This window comes from Acipenser ruthenus, chromosome 25, assembly GCF_902713425.1.
Source record: "Acipenser ruthenus chromosome 25, fAciRut3.2 maternal haplotype, whole genome shotgun sequence".
NCBI lineage: Eukaryota > Metazoa > Chordata > Actinopteri > Acipenseriformes > Acipenseridae > Acipenser > Acipenser ruthenus.
The window spans coordinates 28,904,155-28,930,192 of record NC_081213.1 but is presented as its reverse complement, the minus strand read 5'-3'; the positions used below and the strand labels follow the sequence as shown (position 1 = coordinate 28,930,192).

At 49.0% G+C, this 26,038-nt stretch overlaps 1 protein-coding gene across 2 annotated transcripts in view; it reads left to right on the top strand.

Moving 5' to 3' along the window:
• The first annotated feature begins 7,306 nt into the window (after positions 1-7,306).
• Positions 7,307-26,038, top strand: part of LOC117412274 (inositol hexakisphosphate kinase 2) — a 25,215-nt gene continuing 6,483 nt past the window's right edge. The window contains exons 1-2 of one of the 2 annotated variants that reach the window (XM_059000059.1): positions 7,307-7,491; positions 25,152-25,523. In XM_059000059.1, the coding sequence (XP_058856042.1) occupies positions 25,310-25,523 (214 nt within the window). In that variant the 5' untranslated portion in view covers positions 7,307-7,491; positions 25,152-25,309. Of the gene's footprint in view, positions 7,492-24,976; positions 25,524-26,038 lie in introns of those variants that run through there. The other variant, XM_059000060.1, reaches the window with a different exon arrangement.

Here is a 26,038-nt window from a genome sequence, read left to right as displayed (position 1 = left end):
GACTGGGGCCGGTTCATCTGTCTCTCCACTCCATCTCGTTCCCAGTATCAGACTGGGGTTCATCTGTCTCTCCACTCCATCTCGTTCCCAGTATCAGACTGGGGCCGGTTCATCTGTCTCTCCACTCCATCTCGTTCCCAGTATCAGACTGGGGTTCATCTGTCTCTCCACTCCATCTCGTTCCCAGTATCAGACTGGGGCCGGTTCATCTGCCTCTCCACTCCATCTCGTTCCCAGTATCAGACTGGGGCCGGTTCATCTGCCTCTCCACTCCATCTCGTTCCCAGTATCAAACTGGGGCCGGTTCATCTGTCTCTCCACTCCATCTCGTTCCCAGTATCAGACTGGGGCCGGTTCATCTGCCTCTCCACTCCATCTCGTTCCCAGTATCAGACTGGGGCCGGTTCATCTGCCTCTCCACTCCATCTCGTTCCCAGTATCAGACTGGGGCCGGTTCATCTGTCTCTCCACTCCATCTCGTTCCCAGTATCAGACTGGGGCCGGTTCATCTGCCTCTCCACTCCATCTCGTTCCCAGTATCAGACTGGGGCCGGTTCATCTGCCTCTCCACTCCATCTCGTTCCCAGTATCAGACTGGGGCCGGTTCATCTGTCTCTCCACTCCATCTCGTTCCCAGTATCAAACTGGGGCCGGTTCATCTGTCTCTCCACTCCATCTCGTTCCCAGTATCAGACTGGGGCCGGTTCATCTGTCTCTACACTCCATCTCGTTCCCAGTATCAGACTGGGGTTCATCTGTCTCTCCACTCCATCTCGTTCCCAGTATCAAACTGGGGCCGGTTCATCTGTCTCTACACTCCATCTCGTTCCCAGTATCAGACTGGGGCCGGTTCATCTGTCTCTCCACTCCATCTCGTTCCCAGTATCAAACTGGGGCCGGTTCATCTGCCTCTACACTCCATCTCGTTCCCAGTATCAGACTGGGGTTCATCTGTCTCTCCACTCCATCTCGTTCCCAGTATCAGACTGGGGTTCATCTGTCTCTCCACTCCATCTCGTTCCCAGTATCAGACTGGGGCCGGTTCATCTGTCTCTCCACTCCATCTCGTTCCCAGTATCAGACTGGGGCCGGTTCATCTGTCTCTCCACTCCATCTCGTTCCCAGTATCAGACTGGGGCCGGTTCATCTGTCTCTACACTCCATCTCGTTCCCAGTATCAAACTGGGGCCGGTTCATCTGTCTCTCCACTCCATCTCATTCCCAGTATCAGACTGGGGCCGGTTCATCTGCCTCTACACTCCATCTCGTTCCCAGTATCAGACTGGGGCCGGTTCATCTGCCTCTACACTCCATCTCGTTCCCAGTATCAGACTGGGGCCGGTTCATCTGTCTCTACACTCCATCTCGTTCCCAGTATCAGACTGGGGTTCATCTGCCTCTACACTCCATCTCGTTCCCAGTATCAGACTGGGGCCGGTTCATCTGTCTCTCCACTCCATCTCGTTCCCAGTATCAAACTGGGGCCGGTTCATCTGCCTCTACACTCCATCTCGTTCCCAGTATCAGACTGGGGTTCATCTGTCTCTCCACTCCATCTCGTTCCCAGTATCAGACTGGGGTTCATCTGTCTCTCCACTCCATCTCGTTCCCAGTATCAGACTGGGGCCGGTTCATCTGTCTCTCCACTCCATCTCGTTCCCAGTATCAGACTGGGGCCGGTTCATCTGTCTCTCCACTCCATCTCGTTCCCAGTATCAGACTGGGGCCGGTTCATCTGTCTCTACACTCCATCTCGTTCCCAGTATCAAACTGGGGCCGGTTCATCTGTCTCTCCACTCCATCTCATTCCCAGTATCAGACTGGGGCCGGTTCATCTGCCTCTACACTCCATCTCGTTCCCAGTATCAGACTGGGGCCAGTTCATCTGCCTCTACACTCCATCTCGTTCCCAGTATCAGACTGGGGCCGGTTCATCTGTCTCTACACTCCATCTCGTTCCCAGTATCAGACTGGGGCCGGTTCATCTGCCTCTACACTCCATCTCGTTCCCAGTATCAGACTGGGGCCGGTTCATCTGCCTCTACACTCCATCTCGTTCCCAGTATCAGACTGGGGCCGGTTCATCTGTCTCTACACTCCATCTCGTTCCCAGTATCAGACTGGGGCCGGTTCATCTGCCTCTACACTCCATCTCGTTCCCAGTATCAAACTGGGGCCGGTTCATCTGTCTCTACACTCCATCTCGTTCCCAGTATCAGACTGGGGCCGGTTCATCTGTCTCTACACTCCATCTCGTTCCCAGTATCAAACTGGGGCCGGTTCATCTGTCTCTACACTCCATCTCGTTCCCAGTATCAGACTGGGGCCGGTTCATCTGTCTCTACACTCCATCTCGTTCCCAGTATCAGACTGGGGCCGGTTCATCTGTCTCTCCACTCCATCTCGTTCCCAGTATCAGACTGGGGTTCATCTGTCTCTCCACTCCATCTCGTTCCCAGTATCAGACTGGGGCCGGTTCATCTGTCTCTCCACTCCATCTCGTTCCCAGTATCAGACTGGGGCCGGTTCATCTGCCTCTACACTCCATCTCGTTCCCAGTATCAGACTGGGGTTCATCTGCCTCTACACTCCATCTCATTCCCAGTATCAGACTGGGGTTCATCTGCCTCTCCACTCCATCTCATTCCCAGTATCAGACTGGGGTTCATCTGTCTCTCCACTCCATCTCATTCCCAGTATCAGACTGGGGTTCATCTGCCTCTACACTCCATCTCATTCCCAGTATCAGACTGGGGTTCATCTGCCTCTACACTCCATCTCATTCCCAGTATCAGACTGGGGTTCATCTGCCTCTCCACTCCATCTCATTCCCAGTATCAGACTGGGGTTCATCTGTCTCTCCACTCCATCTCATTCCCAGTATCAGACTGGGGTTCATCTGCCTCTACACTCCATCTCATTCCCAGTATCAGACTGGGGTTCATCTGCCTCTACACTCCATCTCATTCCCAGTATCAGACTGGGATTCATCTGCCTCTACACTCCATCTCGTTCCCAGTATCAGACTGGGGTTCATCTGCCTCTACACTCCATCTCGTTCCCAGTATCAGACTGGGGTTCATCTGCCTCTACACTCCATCTCGTTCCCAGTATCAGACTGGGGTTCATCTGCCTCTACACTCCATCTCATTCCCAGTATCAGACTGGGGTTCATCTGTCTCTCCACTCCATCTCATTCCCAGTATCAGACTGGGGTTCATCTGCCTCTACACTCCATCTCATTCCCAGTATCAGACTGGGGTTCATCTGCCTCTACACTCCATCTCATTCCCAGTATCAGACTGGGGTTCATCTGCCTCTACACTCCATCTCATTCCCAGTATCAGACTGGGGTTCATCTGCCTCTACACTCCATCTCGTTCCCAGTATCAGGCTGGGGTTCATCTGTCTCTCCACTCCATCTTGTTCCCAGTATCAGACTGGGGTTCATCTGTCTCTCCACTCCATCTCGTTCCCAGTATCAGACTGGGGTTCATCTGCCTCTCCACTCCAGTCAGACGTCACCTGGGTGTATCGTTTCATTGTAGAATGTGTTCATTAAATCACCCTCCTCCAATACAACACGATACAGTCACACTTCATGCTCAGCCTACATTATTATTATTATTATTATTATTTGTTTCGCCTTATCCAGGGCGACTTACAATTGTTACAAGAAATCACATTATTTTTACATACAATTACCCATTTATACAGTTGGGTTTTTACTGGAGCAATCTAGGTAAAGTACCTTGCTCAAGGGTACAGCAGCAGTGTCCCCCACCTGGGATTGAACCCACGACCCTCCGGTTAAGAGTCCAGAGCCCTAACCACTACTCCACACTGCTGCCCATGTTTTGCTTCAGTCATTAAATTACTGAATGGTCGCCCAAGCAATCGTTTTCACAGTGAGTTTACTAGCATTTGGGTCCGTGTTACTGCAAAACTGTCTCTCTGTGTTTCTGACCGAGAAAGTCTTGAGTTTCTATGGAAACGAAGTTGAGGTGACGCTGTGCTGCTGGTGCTGCAGTTCTCAGACAGGGCCAGCAGATGGCGCTCATGTTCTTTAAAACTAAACATTCGAGTCCCATGCTTTCCAGCGCGGTGCTGCGTGAAACTACACCATACACAGCCTGGCCGGTTTACCAGAGCAACGCATTCCCCAAGAGCATGTACTCACCCACGTACCGTGATGCACCTTCTCTGAGCGTGCTCCGTGCTGCACCGAATGAAGGAGAAGCTAGCGAGGAATGGAGTGTCCATTCAGCGATGTCATGTCATGACTGTTCATTCATATCACTGATATACAAACAACAGACCCGTCGTTAGGCATCTTAAACAGCTTCTGAAGCGCCGTGTGTGGCTCTGTGTTTCTTACTCTTAAATTAATTGCATGTCTGGCTTATTGAAGTTAAATTAGACAAGCACTAATGTGCCTGTATTGATCATTTTCCGAGATTTTCAGTTCTGGAGGTTTGATTTCATCGCAAAACAAATCCAGACTGTAGAAGCTATGGGGTGTTCTAATGAATGTGCGCAGTGCTCTGTGTGTGTGTATAAATATATTGTAGCGTTTCACGCAGTAGACAGAACAGAAGGAGACAACACGCTGCTTTCAGGTTCAAAACTTTATTTAGGATCTCTTGCAGCACCGTACAGAGCCCACTGCTCTAGCCACTTACTCCATCCCCCACAATGAGCGTGCAGCGCCCCGCTTTATAACCTAGCCCCGCCCATTTATGCTAATCGAGTGTCAGCGCGAACAGCTATCCCATTGGTCCCCAGCCGCAGACCAGGACCAATAGGCGCACACAACTAACAGCCAATGACAGGGACCAGGGCGCACCCTGCGTGCAGGACAGCTCGCACAGCCACAGAGACAGAGCGAACCCGCAGCTACAGGGAATACAGACGGCGTGCTGTGCGGAAGGCAATCTGCTTTCCTCCGCTGGTCTGAGTGACTCGGCACCCCAGTATCGGGCTTCCTCTCAGGAAACTAGGGTTCTCCCTCAGGCAGCGGCTCTCTGCTCCTGTCCCTTGGGCGCACCCCTTGTAAGGAGCCCTTAAAAGGACTGGCGCTCCTAGCGGTGGCTCTCTTAACAAGGCAGGTAGCAGTGGTGCTTTCTCAGGCGGCAGCGGCAGTGGCGCTCTCTCGGGCGGCGGCGGCAGGTCTCCCGTCTCATACACTGGAGATGATCCAGGCTCCCTCGTTAGCCTCCTCGAACGACCACCGCTCCTCCGCTTTCGTTCTCGGGCAGGCAGTAGGTTCCCTTCCTCCTGCAACACGCCACTTGGTGCCCGATCTCCACGCAGAAAAAGCACCAGCCTTGCTCCTCCAAGGAAATCCTCCAGTCCGTCATCCCACCGGTTACGTGACGGCTCGGGTCGTACCGCAGCCACTGGTCCATCTCCGTCTTCTACCTGCTCCTGCGCAACGCTGGATTACTTGTAGTTATCCCACTTCAAACACCAGCAAAGCGTTTCATGCAGTAAACAGAACGATCTTATTTACGCTCTCTTTCCACGTACACTGCCCGCACCACTTGCCCTGGACCGACCACAATGAGTGTGCAACGCCCCGCTTTATAACCTAGCCCCGCCCCTTTATGCTAATCAAGTGTCAGCGCGAACAGCTATCCCATTGGTCCCCAGCCGCACACCAGGACCAATGGGCACACACAACCAACAGCCAATGACAGGGAGCAGGGCGCACCCTGCGTGCAGGACAGCTCGCACAGCCACAGAGACAGAGCGAACCCGCAGCTACAGGGAATACAGACGAGGGGGGAGAGGGACACAACACAGCGGTGATAACAGCACCCAGACAGGGGAGACAAGAGCGAATACACAACACGAAACACAAACACACGGACCGCTACACTATATATATATTTGAAGTGTGTCCATAACTAGCAAGGAGAAAACAAGTACTGGGATTGTAAGACAGAGAAACACTCAGTACTCATCTTCCCAGTAAGCCTCTCCCGGTAAGCAGCTCTCCCAGTACTCATCTTCCCAGTAAGCCTCTCCCAGTGGCTCCAGTGTTGCTCCCATACAGCCACAGCCCAGCCCGCAAACATAGAGTTGCACAAGACGCGGTGCAGACAGGGCGCGGGGTCGAGCAGCGCTAAGAGCAAGCCCTTAAACTGACAGGCTAGTCGGAGCTGCAGCGTGGATTTAATCACACTCCACGAGGACACACAGCTTCCAGATATATGAACACTCAGGGGGTTTGAATCCAGCTGATTCACGCTGTGTCAGATGCACCGTGGATTTAATCACACTCCACGAGGACACACAGCTTCCAGATATATGAACACTCAGGGGGTTTGAATCCAGCTGATTCACGCTGTGTCAGATGCACCGTGGATTTAATCACACTCCACGAGGACACACAGCTTCCAGATATATGAACACTCAGGGGGTTTGAATCCAGCTGATTCACGCCGTGTCAGATGCAGCGTGGATTTAATCACACTCCACGAGGACACACAGCTTCCAGATATATGAACACTCAGGGGGGTTGAATCCAGCTGATTCACGCTGTGTCAGATGCAGCGTGGATTTAATCACACTCCACGAGGACACACAGCTTCCAGATATATGAACACTCAGGGGGTTTGAATCCAGCTGATTCACGCTGTGTCAGATGCAGCGTGGATTTAATCACGCTCCACGAGGACACACAGCTTCCAGATATATGAACACTCAGGGGGTTTGAATCCAGCTGATTCACGCTGTGTCAGATGCAGCGTGGATTTAATCACACTCCACAAGGCTGCTCCTGACAGCACATGCGTGTTTTTGTGTGTGTGTGTGTGTGTGTGTGTGTGTGTGTGTCGCAGCCTTCAGACACGTAATTGGACCCCACAAATCAAACGAGGGACAAACACAACCCCATTGGACAACATTCACAAGCACACTGGGGCCACAACTCGGTCTCGCTCCCCTCATCCCACAGGTGCACTGGTTCAGGGCATAAACAAAACACGCAACATCGACACAAAACAACACAACTCATAACAGTACAGATCCCTACAGTATACATGAATGAACTGCACCCGTTACAATCACTGGACAACACAAAAACATTATACACTGTACAAGGTGTTCTCCAAGTTTAATGAACAAAACAAAAACATTATAAACTGTACACGGTGTTCTCCAAGTTTAATGAGTTGTGTGCGTCCTTTTGTTTCGCGTGTGCTCTTTCTAATTACTGGGAAAACGTGGTTAATTAACCAATTAGCATCCACAAAAACTCAACGTTACCAGCATCAGTCACTGCGGTCCCATAGCAACGGGGACGTCACAACAAACGCCCCCGCACAGCCTATCAGCGCCGCGGTCCCGCGGTCCCGGGGACCAATAGCGGACCTGCACCAGAGAGAGGCTGATCGACTGTCCGCCATTTCAGGATTCCGGACTGAAAGAAGTCGGTGAAAAAAAAAAACAAGAAAAGAAAACACCGATAAGGTGGAGAATAAACAGGTAAATCGCACCTATTATTAAGTGGTTGTTATAAAGGAGTGTGAGGAGTCGACTGGTTTATATATAACGCGTCTGACAGTGACGTGTGTTCGCAATGATTGTTCCCGTGCTGTTGAAACCCCGGATATTATTATTATTATTATTATTATTATTATTATTATTATTATTATTATTATTATTATGATGGCGGTTGGCGGTTGATATTATAAATCCCCTTCAGGATCCGAGTCATTTCACCCGTGTCGAGCAGCTCCTCGCCTGAATCTCCAGGGCGGTGCTGAGGTTATTTAGTTGTGTTTTCTGGTCTGTGGTTCGCAGGGTTTTGGTAAATTGTAGGTTCTTTTGTCCCTGATGATCGCATTGTTAAAAGTGACTGAGCTGGCTGCTTCCCTCACATAATATCAAAGAGAAGGCTGCGCTGTCTCTCTACCCGAATTAAAAAGCGCCTTTTCGAGAAGAAACACCTTCACTGTTAATCTGAGAGGAGTAAGCGAGGTTTATTTTAATTATTGTCCAAAAAAAGAAAATATTTAAACTCCAATCCATTTATTTTTCTCTTTATCAGCACAACGCGAATCAACAACCATTAATAACAATAATAACAATAATAATAATAATAATAATAATAATGATAGTCTTCGTTGAAGTTAAATGTTTTCTGTCTACTCTACCGTGTTAGTGTGTGACGTATAACACTTATGCGTCAGCCATCATTGTGCAATAGTAATATTGCAGTCTGTGTTATTTTTAGTATTATGTGTTGTAAGTGTTACAGTAGAAAACAGCTGTATAATAATTCTAGTGTTATTGTATGATTTATGAATGGTTTTCTAAACCCGCAGACCCCTCCGTGTTATTCTGTTGTCATGGTCTGTGATTAATCTGAAGCGGTTGAGATCTCTCTGCATCTCTACATGTATCTCTTACAGCGTCATTCCAAGCCCTGCTTTAATGCATTGAGTCTCAGGGTACGACCGCGTGTTCTGCGATATCGATACGATACCATGCACAGTGTCGTGCTATTCCATACTATCGCGATACTGTGGATCCTTTGTCCATTACATGTTAAATGTCTGCCAAACTCATTTTTTTGCAAGTGAAAGGTACGTAAGAGGCTAATACACAGTTAATAATGCTACAGCATGGTGGAGTGCTTGCTGTTTAAATTTATATAATATATATATATATATATATATATATATATATATATAATACACACACACATACACTGCTGAAAAGAAGTTCCAGTGTCTTCAAAGGTCATTGTCACTGACTATAACATTCAAAGAACACTGGTAAGAAAGAGCAACACTTAGTGTAAGTGACACATTTTCTTTATTTCTTACATATAAAAAAATAACTCTTGCTAAATTAATAATATCATGAAACCCCTTCCTCAGGATTGGATCCACTTGAGCTAGACTGACCCGGGACAGACAAACAGCTGTTTCTTTACAGTCTGTCTGTTTGCATCCCCACATATTCCATATCACCATGTGTGAATCCTATAGGGGTTGGACACTATACAGAAATGAAATCCAGGAATTGGAACTGACTGATAAACTGCAGTGAGTCACAAACACCTACGAGAGTCTGTGAATTGTGCCCGCAGTATATTAATACCAGTGTCCAAATGGTGATTCATACATTTATGAAATAACAAACTGACAGCATAGCGTTGAGTCCTGCATTACACCATGGACTGGCAAGGACTCTCCCTCCCATTGCATAGCAGTCTGAGCTGCTCCAGGTTTCACCAGGAGCCAAGTCACACCTCCGGTCACAAGCTCAGGTGCCTAAGCTCCTACTATGCAATAGGGGGTTTATTTCGGTGCCTGGGCAGTGACTGTGTTGATGGGGAATGTTACTGGATCTTCATGAAGCATGCTGGGGTCTGCAGTAGGTCAACTCTTCCCTCAGATGTCTGCTGGTATGACATTCCCTCAGTGCCGCAGAGCAGCTGCACAAGCTGTCCCTGGATATATTATGTATTATTTAATCCTGTGTAATCCACTGTTCCCTCTGTGTCACAATGCAGCATACTGTAGCTCTGCAGTCACCCATCAAACACCTCGTTTTCATTTGTGAATCGCGGGCCTGTGTGTTGACAGTAATCGCATTCCAGTAAGGCTGCCATTGCATGGCAGCTTCCATATTGTGCTGTGAGCCTAACTGGATTAAGAATGTAATTGTGATGGAAAGTACATGTGAGCTTCTGCGTGCAGTATGTGGATGAGACTTGATTAGAAACCCATGTACATTGAGGATGGAGGCACAAACCACTTCAGGGTCACTTGACAGGTCAGAGAGAAAACATTCTCATCACAAGACACTGTGTGGCTCCGCATGGGTGTCTGTTCTCGGAGAGCGGTAGAATTGTGTTATTGGAGCCACGGCTGGCATGACCATGCTAACTGAAATGCTGTTCACCCAGCTCCTTGCCACACGCCTTGCGCACCTCCTCAGCAGAGAGGTCAGGGCTGGGTGGCTTGTTTTTGAAATGCTGTTCACCCGGCTCCTTGCCACACGCCTTGCGCACCTCCTCAGCAGAGAGGTCAGGGCTGGGTGGCTTGTTTTTGAAATGCTGTTCACCCAGCTCCTTGCCACACGCCTTGCGCACCTCCTCAGCAGAGAGGTCAGGGCTGGGTGGCTTGTTTTTGTTGTATTTTTCCTCTGTCATATCGATCGTGCATCTTTTCCCCGGCTCATCATTTATTAAGCACTTGAAGTGTATGAAGTTCCTGCTTGCAGGGATTAATATGTGCCATCCGATCTGGCTGTCGGCGACCTGCAAATCTGGATCCCTGTTTATTCAGGGACTATAAAAACCGAGAGAGAAGAGAGAGGCAGAGAGAAACTGCTGAGTGGACAGACCTGCTCTCGAGTTTCTCTCGGTTTGGAGATGCAGTAATTGAGCTCTCTGCTCAGACTTGAACAGGGGTTAGCAGCAGATTAGGGGATGCTGGTGCTCTGTGTAAATTTGCTGAAAGATAATATTGCACCTTCCCAGTGACTGACTGACTGAGTGACACCAATGTGAACTTACAGTACAGTATTTCCATTGTCCCTTCAGATGGATAAAATGCCAGAAGTTGTTGCATCGCACTGGCTTGCAGCTCCTGTTTGCCTTTTATGATCAGTTTCTCCTGATTTCAGGTTGACTTCTTCCTGTGATAAGACTTCCTCTTAAAGGGCTGTAGAGAAAGACCCCTTGGTTGGGTTGCAGGGGTAATCTAAGTGAGCTGAATTGTTGACACTGTTTGTCAAATGAACTGTGATCTACAAACATTACCTTTCAATGCTTCCAAGAGAGCTCGGTGTTCCTGAGGAGGAAGTGGAAATGTAGAGAAGCGGGTCTTTGAAAAGCTAGTGTGTGTAGATCTAATGAACAGAGTCCGCTCTTCGGGTTTGTTATCAGTGATTCGGCGTTCTCTCCTGTGGCCATGTCTCCATACTGGCCCGTTTTTAGGGTCCTCATTTAAACTGGGTTGTCACACACTCCTAGCCTCTTGTAGACGTTTCGGATTGCATTGGACTGTAATCCGATGAACTGTTAGATTTTTTTTTTTTTTTTTTTACGGCAGCCTGGCTCGGACTGAGAGATCTGTTGTAACTTCTCAAGCTGCCTCATCGCAGTTTAAATCACTGTTCTCAAAGTGACTTGCACTCTCACTGAAGTGACTAAGCCAGGAGATGAAGGTCTCATATCTGTCAGATGTTTAGGAGGACAAGTTAGCCAAAGGATCAAACAGTTTCCAGTCTTTACTTAAGATAAGGCAAATCATTTAGGAAAACACAGCCTGGGAAAACATACTCTTAAATGTGTATGAGAGATCCCCTTATCCTAAAGATAGGATAGCAGGGCGAGTGTGGGGACAGATAGGATAGCAGGGCGAGTGTGGGCACAGATAGGATAGCAGGGCGAGTGTGGGCACAGATAGGATAGCAGGGCGAGTGTGGGCACAGATAGGATAGCAGGGCGAGTGTGGGCACAGATAGGATAGCAGGGCGAGTGTGGGCACAGATAGGATAGCAGGGCGAGTGTGGGGACAGATAGGATAGCAGGGCGAGTGTGGGGACAGATAGGATAGCAGGGTTAGTGTGGGGACAGATAGGATAGCAGGGCGAGTGTGGGGACAGATAGGATAGCAGGGCGAGTGTGGGGACAGATAGGATAGCAGGGCGAGTGTGGGCACAGATAGGATAGCAGGGCGAGTGTGGGCACAGATAGGATAGCAGGGCGAGTGTGGGCACAGATAGGATAGCAGGGCGAGTGTGGGGACAGATAGGATAGCAGGGCGAGTGTGGGCACAGATAGGGTAGCAGGGCGAGTGTGGGCACAGATAGGATAGCAGGGCGAGTGTGGGGACAGATAGGATAGCAGGGCGAGTGTGGGGACAGATAGGATAGCAGGGCGAGTGTGGGGACAGATAGGATAGCAGGGCGAGTGTGGGCACAGGTAGGATAGCAGGGCGAGTGTGGGGACAGATAGGATAGCAGGGCGAGTGTGGGCACAGATAGGATAGCAGGGCGAGTGTGGGGACAGATAGGATAGCAGGGCGAGTGTGGGGACAGATAGGATAGCAGGGCGAGTGTGGGCACAGATAGGATAGCAGGGCGAGTGTGGGGACAGATAGGATAGCAGGGCGAGTGTGGGGACAGATAGGATAGCAGGGCGAGTGTGGGCACAGATAGGATAGCAGGGTCGAGTGTGGGCACAGATAGGATAGCAGGGCGAGTGTGGGCACAGATAGGATAGCAGGGCGAGTGTGGGCACAGATAGGATAGCAGGGCGAGTGTGGCACCTCTGTGTTAGGAAGAGCTTGAAACATGTCAAGTTTAAACACTGTTTGCTTCTCTGAAGCTCATGTTTCATTCTTCTCAGTCCTGGACCGTGCTTATTTTGCTATGCAGTGCCCGGCACCCCCCTGCCCAGCCAGGCTGTTGAAATGGAACGGGTTTGTGTTGAGTCACGAGCAGTTCAGTTCCTGTGTTATTTGGGTTCTTTGTGAAAGGAGCTGTAAGGGATGTATTTAAAGCATGCCCTCACTTTCACGCTGGGACAGCACCCTGCTGGTTTATCAAAGGGAGGAGAGTCCAGGCAGTGGAGATGATAATCATGAGGATTGCCACATTTCAGATCCCAGGTACTACTTGAGGTTTATCTCAAACCGATACTTCATTTCGTTGCCGTCACGCCAGTCTACAAAGAGTCACCACTAAATACTGGAAGATTAAACCATGGTTGTTTCTAAAATGACAGGGTGTCTGTTGTCACAGGTCAGCAATGTAAGCAGAATGTCCACCGTTCTGAGGTTCAAGAAAGAAAAAAAGAAAACCACCCAGGCCCGTGATGGAGACTCAGTGGAGTTCAGGCAGGATTTCATGTTTTTCCCCGTTACGCAGCAGTGCGGGCTTGGTTGTAATCCCAGTGGGAGTGGGCTGTAATCTCCTGCCCTGTTCCCTGAACTCCACAGGTACGCCGCTGTGCTGCGTGCGTCACTGACAGGTTGTTTTTTTTGCCCTCTGTCGGAGTAAAGCTTTAAAATCAGGTCATTTTAAAATGAGTAATTTCGTTCCTATAGCTGTAGCTTTTGCAGCACAGTTTCCAGCACTTTTTGAAACCTCAAAGTGTGTGTGAATAAGGCATTGTTCCAGTGTCCAGGTCAATAAGCATTGCAGTTAAAATGGGTTTATCAGTTTAGCATCAGCAGTGCTGTGTAGAGTTGCTTCTAAATCTGTGTTGTTGTAAACCCAGCGGCACCCTACCACATGAGCTGTTGAAGAAAGCAGAGTTAAACGCTGTGACTGTACAGTAGAGCATGTGTTCTCATGCTTACTGTTAGGCTGGGCTGTTAGCCGTTTGTTTGTGGGTCTTGTTGTAAAGCGCCCTGGGATGCTTGTTGTGTTGTGTTGTGTTGTGTTGTATTGCGCAGTGGGAGTCTTGCAGATGCACTGCTGCAGGTCCCCAGTTGGATGTTTTAATGAGTCGAGAGGGAAGGAGAGTGGAACAGCGTGCTGGAACATTGTGTGCCACGGCTCTGAAGGGCCAGGTTACACTACAGTACATCACTGTGTCTGGGCTGAGCTCTCACGAACACACAGTGCAGAAAATGAATAATCCGGGATGTAAAATGCATCATGGCTTGATAAGCCAGCCCGCTGGGTGTGAGGAGCACGCACCTACAAGAACACTTACTGAGACACCTTTTTACCTGGTTAGCAAAATTAAAAAATGGGTTCAAGATTTTTTCACTTTATTAAAACCTTGTTTTTAACCTTGTATTAATTAATTAATTAATTAATTAATTAATTTATTTATTTATTTGTCAACTGTAAAAGCATCATTGCATGTGTCTAATATCCATGACGATCTCACGAAACAACGCAAATGCAGAACTTCATTCTGGTTATGAGGGCTGATCCCAATTCCCCTGGACGTGTTCACAGTTAAAGTCAGCAGAGAGAAGGTGGGCTTGAATACCTCGAGCACAAGGTGATCCTGAGTGCATGTTCTTACTGGAGCTGGAAGCGATCTCTCATTCAAATCCAGTGACAGAATGAGCAGGTGAATCGCCCTGTTCCAGACACACAGTCAGTGTGAGTGAGTGAATCGATCTCTCATTCAAATCCAGTGACAGAATGAGCAGGTGAATCGCCCTGTTCCAGACACATAGTCAGTGTGAGTGAGTGAATCGATCTCTCATTCAAATCCAGTGACAGAATGAGCAGGTGAATCGCTCTGTTCCAGACACACAGTCAGTGTGAGTGAGTGAATCGATCTCTCATTCAAATCCAGTGACAGAATGAGCAGGTGAATCGCCCTGTTCCAGACACACAGTCAGTGTGAGTGAGTGAATCGATCTCTCATTCAAATCCAGTGACAGAATGAGCAGGTGAATCGCCCTGTTCCAGACACACAGTCAGTGTGAGTGAGTGAATCGATCTCTCATTCAAATCCAGTGACAGAATGAGCAGGTGAATCGCCCTGTTCCAGACACATAGTCAGTGTGAGTGAGTGAATCGATCTCTCATTCAAATCCAGTGACAGAATGAGCAGGTGAATCGCCCTGTTCCAGACACACAGTCAGTGTGAGTGAGTGAATCGATCTCTCATTCAAATCCAGTGACAGAATGAGCGGGTGAATCGCTCTGTTCCAGACACACAGTCAGTGTGAGTGAGTGAATCGATCTCTCATTCAAATCCAGTGACAGAATGAGCGGGTGAATCGCCCTGTTCCAGACACACAGTCAGTGTGAGTGAGTGAATCGATCTCTCATTCAAATCCAGTGACAGAATGAGCGGGTGAATCGCTCTGTTCCAGACACACAGTCAGTGTGAGTGAGTGAATCGATCTCTCATTCAAATCCAGTGACAGAATGAGCAGGTGAATCGCTCTGTTCCAGACCCATAGTCAGTGTGAGTGAGTGAATCGATCTCTCATTCAAATCCAGTGACAGAATGAGCAGGTGAATCGCTCTGTTCCAGACACATAGTCAGTGTGAGTGAGTGAATCGATCTCTCATTCAAATCCAGTGACAGAATGAGCAGGTGAATCGCTCTGTTCCAGACACATAGTCAGTGTGAGTGAGTGAATCGATCTCTCATTCAAATCCAGTGACAGAATGAGCAGGTGAATCGCTCTGAGTCCTAACCCCTTGAATGCACCTCCTGGACTGTGAGACTGAGTCCTAACCCCTTGAATGCACCTCCTGGACTGTGAGACTGAGTCCTAACCCCTTGAATGCACCTCCTGGACTGTGAGACTGAGTCCTAACCCCTTGAATGCACCTCCTGGACTGTGAGACTGAGTCCTAACCCCTTGAATGCACCTCCTGGACTGTGAGACTGACTCACCAGTCCTAATCACCCCGTGTTCTTTAAATTACACGGCTCTTACGCACGTATATGAAGAAAATGAAACGTCCGATGAGCAGGCAGATTTGTTTTAAATCTCATAATTTAGTTGATAATGGTAATAGAGTAAAAAAACCCTAAAGCATCCACCCTGTTTAATAGGCCTCTATAATACAGTGTGAGCTCACTGTGGTGGAGGACAGTGATAGAGAGAGAGAGGGAGGGAGCTGGGAGCCAGTCCAGTGTGACTGCGTTCTTCACTGAAGATTTGTGCTGTACTAGACCAACCCCGGGAGCCAGTCCAGTGTGACTGCGTTCTTCACTGAAGATTTGTGCTGTACTAGACCAACCCCGGGAGCCAGTCCAGTGTGACTGCGTTCTTCACTGAAGATTTGTGCTGTACTAGACCAACCCCGGGAGCCAGTCCAGTGTGACTGCGTTCTCACTGAAGATTTGTGCTGTACTAGACAAACCCCGGGAGCCAGTCCAGTGTGACTGCGTTCTTCACTGAAGATTTGTGCTGTACTAGACCAACCCCGGGAGCCAGTCCAGTGTGACTGCGTTCTTCACTGAAGATTTGTGCTGTACTAGACAAACCCCGGGAGCCAGTCCAGTGTGACTGCGTTCTTCACTGAAGATTTGTACTGTACTAGACCAACCCCGGGAGCCAGTCCAGTGTGACTGCGTTCTTCACTGAAGATTTGTGCTGTACTAGACAAACCCCGGGAGCCAGTCCAGTGTGACTGCGTTCTTCACTGAAGATTTGTGCTGTACTAGACAAACCCCGGGAGCCAGTCCAGTGTGACTGCGTTCTTCACTGAAGATTTGTGCTGTACTAGACAAACCCCGGGAGCCAGTCCAGTGTGACTGCGTTCTTCACTGAAGATTTGTGCTGTACTAGACAAACCCCGGGAGCCAGTCCAGTGTGACTGCGTTCTTCACTGAAGATTTGTGCTGTACTAGACAAACCCCGGGAGCCAGTCCAGTGTGACTGCGTTCTTCACTGAAGATTTGTACTGTACTAGACAAACCCCGGGAGCCAGTCCAGTGTGACTGCGTTCTTCACTGAAGATTTGTGCTGTACTAGGCAAGCATGCTAAACATTCCCAAGTAACTAAGACTAAAGCATCAAAATGGGTTGGTGGTTTGGATTTAAGCACGTGTAGTTGAAGCTGAAAACGCAACAGAATTTCTACTGGTCTTAATCAAAAGCTCTTTAGCTACGTACGGCTACAATGAGAAAGAAAGACCCTGTTTAGCACCGTCCATGCAAACACAAGTACAGTGCGGGAAAGTCTTTAACCTGCCCTACCCTCAGGTAAAAAAATCAGTTAAAGACAGGCTGAGATGCATGTTGTATGAACATGCTTTTTGAATCTGCTGGTGTGGAGAAGCAGGTGTCGTTTATCAGCATGGTTAAAAAACGTACAGTAGCCTAAGATGTGATAATCACGTGGATTCTGAGCCTCCTTGTGTGGTGAGGAGGAAAAACAAAGAGATGTGACTCGTCTTGCCTTGAATCCTCAGGACCAGAATTCAGTGCTTTAGTCGTGTTCGTTTTCGCTGTGTCTGGTGCGGTGAAACAGTTAGACCCCGCAGTAATGACGCTGTTGTTTTTGCAGTTTCAGTTTCAGTGTCTCCGAGCGTGAACCCTGCGTGTGCGTGTGCGTGTGTGACCTGGTATAAGATCTGTGCGAGCTTCTAATTCGGAAAGTTTCCAATCTGCTGTGAATAATTGAGGCGATGCTTTTTAAAATTTAAACAGGCGGTGTGGCGTTACGCTGACTGCGGTGCTGGTGACGTCTGTGACACGGCCTCTGGACTGGAAAGCACAAAACAAAACAAGAAAGCATGATTGCTGGCTTTGTCATCTTCGTCCTAATGCAAGTCAAGTGCGATTTTGTTTTCTGGGATTCGTTTGTTCGGTACAAAGAATGTCAGTGAGTTGTCAGCTGGTGTGCGTGCAGCAGCGCTGTGTCCAGTGCAGTCTGCCCCGGGTGCGGCTCTGCTGTCTGGTGTTCCGGTTGTGTGCATGTCTGGTATGCTGTGTGGTGTGTGAGAGAAGGTGGCTGTATCCCTCTATTACTACAAGCGTGTGTTCTCTGATTAATTTGCTGTCTGCCTCCACTACAGCCTGGAAACCACTAGAAAGCCTTACTGCATCTAAATATAAACCTAACGGGTGCTAAATTAAACGTGGAAGCCTGTCTGCCTGTCGTAGACCCGGCACTCGAGCTTCCCTCCCAGCGTAGTCCTGGGACCCCCTGCAGCGGGTTAGCGAGACGTGCTTAACAGAGCTGCACCACCCGTTATTCCAGGGTCGTTACCATTCCAAGAGAGACAAGGGAAGAGCCAGCTGCCTGGGTTTGTGTGGATCGCTGTTCTCCACAGAGTCTAAAGAAAAGCAGCAATCATCACAAATCTAAGCAGCTGTTTCTACACTTGTTTCAATGGTGAATTGTGGAGAGCGTATCTGAAAAATCATGCAGGTATAATAGCAGGGGTTCACAAATCCTGGGCTCATAGGTATCATTAAATAATTCACTGATTAAGACCTGGAAAGAGGATAAGTTGGTTGGATTCAGTCATTTTAGGGTACAGACGGAGCAAAGACCAGGAGGGCTCCGGACCTTGCGGACTGGAGTTCTGGAATTGAGCCCCCCTGGTGTGTGCTGCTGAATGTATTGTGTCCAGAACCTCAGAGTGATTCCCTGTGAGTGGAAGGGACACCGGAGGGCTCCTTGACGTCTCCCTCGTGTTTCCGAAGGTCAGCTCTTTCCTAGGGGAGGGGAGAGGATGATGCAGGGTTGACGTGCCCAAGCACCTCTCGGCACCAGCGCGCTCTGAAACGGAATTATTTTTAATTTGTAACTCTAATTGGTTTAATCCTGCAGGACCTGTTTCGTTATCTTGGTAGCTGATATAATGTTACACAAGCGGGTCTGCTCTGAGTCTGCTGCCTGAGGGCAGCTCTGCTTTGCGATCCTATCGGTTTCTCAGAAAGTTGAGCAGCAAGTGATGAAGCTCCTTAGAGTGCTGGCTGACCCTCTTTAAGTCCCTTCAGCTCTAACCACTAGACCACACTGCCTCCGTCCCTCAGCTCTAACAACTAGACCACACTGCCTCCCTCCCAGTCCCTTCAGCTCTAACCACTAGAACACACTGCCTCCCTCGCTCCCAGTCCCTCAGCTCTAACCACTAGACCACACTGCCTCCCTCCCAGTCCCTTCAGCTCTAACCACTAGAACACACTGCCTCCCTCCCTCCGTCCCTCAGCTCTAACCACTAGAACACACTGCCTCCCTCCCTCCGTCCCTCAGCTCTAACCACTAGACCACACTGCCTCCGTCCCTCAGCTCTAACCACTAGACCACACTGCCTCCCTCCCAGTCCCTCAGCTCTAACCACTAGACCACACTGCCTCCCTCCCTCCACGCCCCTTCAGCAAATTCCTGTTGAGCCTTGTGCAGCTCGCTAGTCTTCACTGTGAATTCAGCCCCTTCACTGTGAATTCAGCCCCTTTACTGAGTCCGCTCTGTGTGTTTGAGTTTGTCATAATGGTGACACGCTGCACGCCTCAAGGGGGAGACGAAGGAAAGGATGATTACCGGCCCGTGAAACTACGAATTTGAGAAATGCAAAGCCCATCAGTCCTCCAGGATGACATTTGCATGGGCGACGAGAAAAACAGAGCAGCTAATTGGATGCAGTATGAAAATAACCCGTTGCCTAATCCCAGTGTAATTCTGGAGCATTGCTGGCTGATCTGGGGCCAGGATTACAGTGCGATTTACAGAGGCACATTCATACAAATAAGATTACAATAAAAAACCTCCAAAAAACAAAAGTACAAAATGTAACAGTTAAAGATGGGAGTGAGTGTCTCTCTGTCCACATTAACTTCATAGCAGGAGGACCGTGCTTTACAGATGCAGTCAGACACTGCGGTTCATCAGCTTTAGAGCAAGGCTGAGCTGGAGTCCTTCTTCAGTGCAGTGAGGAGGAAGGTCATGCCAGCCTGGACTGAGAGCCTCCACGCTGGGCTGCAGCTGGGAGCCCCTCGAGCGAGCCGGGGAGGAATGTCCTCCTGACCCGTCGGTGCCTAGGCATTGAGAGGAGAGCGATGGTGCCAAGTGAAGCAGTCTTGCTGCTCAATATACAGTGTTGCAGTGTCCTCGTGGTGTTCAATCAAACCCTCGCTTACATTATTTTGAGTGTTTCTGAGTTTGCATTCACTCCCATATAGGGCAGGTTTCCTTTTCCAAACTCCAGAGAGGTCTGTGGGTGGGGATCAGCACAATAATGAAAGTTAATACTCACTGCAAATGCATCCAGAGTTTTCATTTCAAACTATTGTTTAGTGTTTGAAATGTATATTTTAAGTATGGTGGGGACATGGCCTAGGTCCCCTTCTTAACAGCTGGGGTAGCTGGATAAGCCCTTTTGAAAGAGCGTCATGGACAACAGGCATTAATACATGAATACATTCATGCATAGCGAAGCGTCATTGTGTAAGCTCATGTGCAAGTGATAGGTCGTGCCCGGCCGGCCTGTCTAACAATGGATTTGATCTTTGAAGGTTTCTGAAAGGTTCAAGGTTCACTCTGTTTGTCCCTCTGCCTCCCTCTCTCTCTCAAAGCCCTGACGCTCTTTCATTGCATGTGTTGCCTTTGCATCCCTGCCAGTATTTATGCATTCTCATAGCACTGGGACAGCTGGTGTTATTAATGATGTGCCCCCCCCCCCTCGAGGGGCAGTCGGAGAGCAGCCTGGCTGCCCTGCCTGGCTCCTGCAGTGAGACTGTGTCCGCTAGGCTCAGTGACAGCTGCCCCCTCGCACGCTACCCTCTCCCCCTTCTCAGGTAAGCTACACCTTTTAGAAATGCTTGGAGAAACGGAATACATTCAGTGACATACTTTTCACTTGAAGTCGTTTTCAGTGTCTCGGTTTAGCACTATTAAGTGTTCAATGGTTCAGGATGATAGAAACTTGACGGCCGACACACACCAAGTCAAAGAAGAAGTAAACGCAGCCCCCACTCCCCCGTCGCCCCCCTTTCCTCCGTTAAGATGTGTTCACACTGGCTGCGGTACAGTGCACTTTTTATGACCCCTGGTCCTTGGAGAGGCTTGAACTGTTCTGCTCGACGTTTATAGATGATGTTTACCAGCACTTCTTGGAAAATAAACGTCCCCTCATTGCTGGCTGGTGGACTTGGCGCGGGTTCAAGCGTGTGTTGCTGTTGCTGTTGTTGCTGAGGCAAAATGTTTTCCAAACAAGCACGACACAGCTGGGAAGCTGCAGTCCATAAAACAAGGGAAGCTTGTTTCTGGAAGTTTAGAGTCCTGTCAAAAAGTCACAGCAGTCTAACCAGTGGGACACACCATCTCCCAGTGTCTTGCTGTTAGGCCCCACAGTTTACCTCCCAGTCCCTCAGACGCTGGGCTCCAGGTCCGCCCTCCCTCCCTCCCTCCTTCCCTCCCTCCTTCCTTGGTTGGTATTTTCTTTGTATTTGATCGCGTGAACCCTAACTGTAAAACGAGCAGCGATCGCTCCATTACAGAGAGAAAGACAACAAGATGAGAACACAGACTCCTGTGATGAAACTTGGGTTGGGATTGAGAGTGTTCGAGTCTGGGGGCGTATGAAAGAACATGTCTGTCTGTCTGTCATCTGTCTGTCCCTCTGATGGCCCTGGTGTTTGTATTCCCAGCCTTGCCTGGGGGTGTGAATTCCTAGCATGCTTGTTAATGTTAAGCAGTTACACAAGTTGGTTTAGTTTTGAAAACCTGGGGCAAGGTTATAAATATGAATCCTAAAGAATCTGAAATGCTGTGTGCCTTGAATTCTTCACACAGATAGTTTCTAAATCTGGAAGGAGGTCATGTGCTTTGCAGAGTGGGGCTCCGGCATGCTGGATGGGCTCCACTGAAAACGGTGTTTATTTTGTTCAAGTAAAAGGGGGATTGAGAGGGGTGGGGCGTTATGAACCCCTGGGGCTGGAGTCGCAAGACTGTCAAAAAGCTTAAAATACAGACTCAAGTACAGGATCGGTTTAGACAGGCGTGTCCTTTCAGCGCTGTGTAGCAGAGAGTGTTGGTCTGCATGGCTGTTTGTAATACTGCTTTAGGGAGAAACAAGAAAAACACCTAACACTGTAACTATTACACTCTCAATAGTGCCCCATTTAAATATGCTTAAAGAACCCTAATAAGAGCAAAGACACACATTTTCCACAAGCAGTCTGTTTCCCAGTATCTTCAAAGCATGACATTTAAAGACATTGAGAAAGGCTTCTGGTCAAAACTATTTTATTCTGTTTCTTTTAGTGTCTTTTAGGCTTTGTGCGTTCGGAAACCCCACTGCAGTGCTTTGATATTCAGGGCTGTCGCTGGTTTACTCCGTTTCTGTGAGTCCCTGAACCCCGTGCTGGAGGGAAAGGGGGGCGGAGTCCTCCTCCTAAGATTAGGAAGGGTGTGTGTTTCATTATGCATTTGTCCTACAATGAGCAGACTGCGTTCTGTTTTTGTTGGTGTTGTATCGACAACGATGCTGGAAATGACTCTCCAGGAACGAGACGGCAAAGAAAGAAAGAGAAAGAAAGAAAGAAAGAAAGAAAGAAAGAAAGAAAGAAAGTTAGGTCACTGGCTCTCAGGAAAACAATAGCCAGCACTTTGAAGGCTCCCAAACTGAGGTCTCAATCCTATTGTCTAGTTCAAACCAGGCTAGAAAAGGTCACCCCAAACCCCAATAGTGTGTAACAGAGGAATGGGTTTTGTTATTACATATTAAATAAAACATTGTTTTTTAGGACTGTGCTTGCCTACTGTGCATTTGGTATCTGAACATCTTAAACCCACTTGTTTTGTGGTCTGAGAAGAAAGGAATGTGTTCTTCTGATTCTTTCATCATTAAAGATGCAGGCCTGCCCCCTCCTTCCTTCCTTCCTTCCTTCCTTCCTTCCTTCCTTCCTTGGGATTTTCTTTGTATTCGATCGCATGAAACCTAACAGTAAAAAGGAGCTGATGAGAAGACTCCAGAGTCCATTGGGGAGGGTTTGTTTGGCACAGAAAGTCTGGAACAGCATTCAGCATTCCATGTGGGCGGGGCAAAGGTCTCACTGGCCAATAAAACAGCACTGGAGGCGGGGCACATTCGTTTTTTGCCAGCAGGTGTTTTCTTCAGTCTTCCTTCTCAGGCAGTGGGGCCCTGCTCACTGAAAAAGCTTTTGCTGGAGTTTTCAAGAATGTTTTGAATTCTCCACCATGCAGCAGTCCAGAACGGTTTTGTGAAAATCGAACTTTGTTCTTTGAAACGTCTCGTGAGGTGATGCTTCATGGAAAAAGAGGTTATATTAAGTTGGATCATCCTGTTTACTCTCCAGATCCTTGCAGTGGGTTCGGAGCAGCTAGGAGAGCCTGTACTGTGCTGAGCTGCGAGAACTGAACGGTGGCCATGTCCTCGACCATCACAAATCAATGGGTCGGGTTGTGAAAATAGCTCGATTACGAGCCATGCAGAATAAATTCAGCCCCCTGCCCCTACAGTGGAAGTGAAGAGGTACAGATTTATTTTAAAAAGACAACAAGCAAAAAGTGAGAGAGTGTGAGAGGGAGAGAGCGAGGGACGAGCTCGCACCTAATGGTAGTGCCACACTGATTTAAATGAAGTGGGATTATCTTGGTGTCGTGGAAGACGTCCTTATCGAAGGCACTTTTGCCCCGCGTGATCTTCAGCACCCAGTCCCGACTGCGCTCCTCTGCATTTCCTAGTAGATGTCGTTACCGGTGGTGCGGGAATAATGCTGCTCTAATCCCACTAATTGAGTTCCTTTATCTTGTAACTGGTTCAGGTCTGTGTCTGTGGTGCTAAGCAACCGTTCTGTCCTGTTTGTCTGCGTTGCTCTCCTCTCTCTGATCTCCTGCACAGCCTGACCCTGGTCACTGATGGGTTGGGAGCCCTGGTTCAGGTCTGGTAATGAAAGGGTTAAGTACGCTTACAAGTAGCTGATGAAAAGCCCCACAATGGCTGGCAGGCTGGCTGGCAGTGAGGGATTGTTTTAAAGGTTAAAAAGTCCTCTGTGTGAGAGAGAGAGAGGGGATAACCTGATGTATTAATAGCAGCTCTGCTTGGAGGCTGTCTGGCAAGTCCTGACCTGTATTGTTTGCTGCTCTCCTAATCTTGGAGATTTATGAGCTGAGTTTTTTTCCGATGCCTGTGCTTCTGGAAAACGATTTAGACTCTACACCCCCTCCTTGTCCAGTTCTAGAGATGGAATTTTAAAGCTCTGCACGTTTCATTCGTGACTTTCACCTTGCTGTTCCGTGCATGTGGTGAACATTCAACAGGATTATTTTCACTGTTTGATTTTGCATTCATTTTTAGGGGTGTCCGGTGCCTCCAAGCTCATCCTTCTTGACTCTTGAGATTCACGCGCCTGTATTGCACTGCATGGAGAGGTCGCTCTGTTAAACGCTGTGGTGTAGCTTTGTTAACGGTGGCTTGTGAAAGTCGTCTGTCTTCGTGTTAACATTGTGTGTGGGTTTGCTGCTGTCGTCACGGAGCAGCACCGTGGTGGGGCAGCGCTTTACCAGAGGGAGCGGGCAGATCATCCTAATCTCTGGAGCTTCGTGTCCCCTCTTCAGGAATCCACAGACACCAGACATGAAGATCTCTGGAAATCCTCTGATGCAAAATCTAATACACTAAAGAGAGCTCTGCACTGCTCAGATAAGTGCGTGCATGTGTGTATGTTTAGTAATAAAAAGCCATGGCAGCTGTCCGCTCTGTGGAGCAGTGTCCTATCTCCAGTCCTGATTTAAAAGGTTTTTCCAGTGCTGCACTGCTCAGGATTCCTCAGTGAACAGTAAAGTGCTGCCTGACTGCTGGAGGTGCACTCTGTGAAATCATGTAATCAAATAGCAAAATAGTCAAATAATTAATAGGACATCAATATTTAGCAAACAAAAATGAAGTAGCCTAGATGGAAACAAAATGTCTCTATCCATATATAAATCAAGATCTATAAAATAACCCCCAACTGCCCTACGTTCGAAACACCCAATGTGAGTGCAGAGAGCCCAGCTGCCCTTGTTTCTGTGCTCTGTGAAGCCGCTGGCCCTGTGTGTGCAGTTAGTGTTGTTGCAGCTCCTCTGATCTCCCACAATCACAAGAGTATCCATTTCACCATATTCATGTGTTTTTGTCTGTGAGTTTGTGTGTGTTTTTCTTTTAAATTCCTGGCATTTCACAGCACAATCGTAAGGTTGTTTTTCTCTGCTTTTGTTTCTGTTTCTTTGTTGCACTGAGTGCATTTCCTCGCTCTCGCACTCCCTCTAGTGTTGCGGCGAGGTTGGAAGAGAGAATGAGAAAAACAGCTGAGAGCAGCAGTCTCTGTCTCGCTCTCACTCTCTTTCTGTCGCTCTCTCTCTGTCTCTCTCTCTCGCTCTCTCTCGTTCTCGTTCTCCCCCTCCCCCACTCTCCTTCCTTTGTTTGTCAGACCCTGCCTAGCTCAGTTTCCACCCTGACGACAGCTTGCGGCTGCTCTGATTGGCCGTGCCGTGTGGAGGGGCGGGGCTGAGCTGTCTTGTTGTGATATTTTTCTCAGAGCTGTGAGGTCATTGCCTCAGTTCAGTACTGGGCGCTCCTTGGGATACATCTGATCTGAAAGCACTCGGAGCAGCCTAACACAGCCCTGTCCTCCTTGTTTTTATTACAAATCGCGTTCGCTGTTCCCTTCATGTTTTTATAAACACTGAGAGCTGTTTGTAATCAGGATCGCCGCGCTGTGTTTGCATTGCAGAGCCTGTGTGGAACAGCGACAGACGGAGGAGGGATCGCACAGCCCTGCTGCTTCCTCTCAACTCCTGGGACAACCAGGCCTCCTCTCTCGGCTGAGCGCCCCCCTCCCCTCCCCTCCCCCCCCTCCCCTCCCCGCTGTGTGTCTGATGCCCTTTAAAGATGAGCCCTGCTCTGGAAGCCATGGAAGGGGAGCAGCAACGCTACGGCAACAACAAGGGGGTCGTGCTTGAGCCCTTCGTGCACCAGGTGGGGGGCCACTCCTGCGTGCTGCGCTTCAGCGAGCAGACCATCTGCAAGCCCCTCATCCCCCGAGAGCACCAGTTCTACAAGAGCCTGCCCGTGGAGATGCGCCGATACATCCCCCAGTACAAAGGTAAGGAGCCGGCAGCATCTCCCACACACACACTGTGCACGGCATTGCAGTTCAAGATGTATTCCTGTCGTGTATTCATCAGAGTCGTTTTATACATGCAGTGGGGGAAAAAAACAACACATCCAGCACCATGTCTCTCCCTCTCTCCCTCTCTCTCTCCCTCTCTCTCTCTCTCCCTCTCCTCTCTCTCTCCCTCCCTCTCCTCTCTCTCTCTCTCCCCCCCCCCCCCCCCCCCCCCCCCCCCCGCTCTCGTTGCGGGTACTTCTGATGCTAGTGGAGTTGTTTTTCGTTTAGGTGTGTGTGTGTGTGGTGGCGCAGGGTTCACAAGGACAGGGACAGGGTGCCGCGTTTGCTAATGTCAATGTCCTCGGACACAGGCAAAGCCTCTGTGGCCCCGGGTTTGACTAACACAGCAGCTGGGATGCTACTGCGGTGTGTCTGTCAGCCTTACCCAAGGGATGTGGGGTAGAGGAGCGGAGAGGTAAGTGATGCAAGGTGGGGCTTCTCTTTAAAAT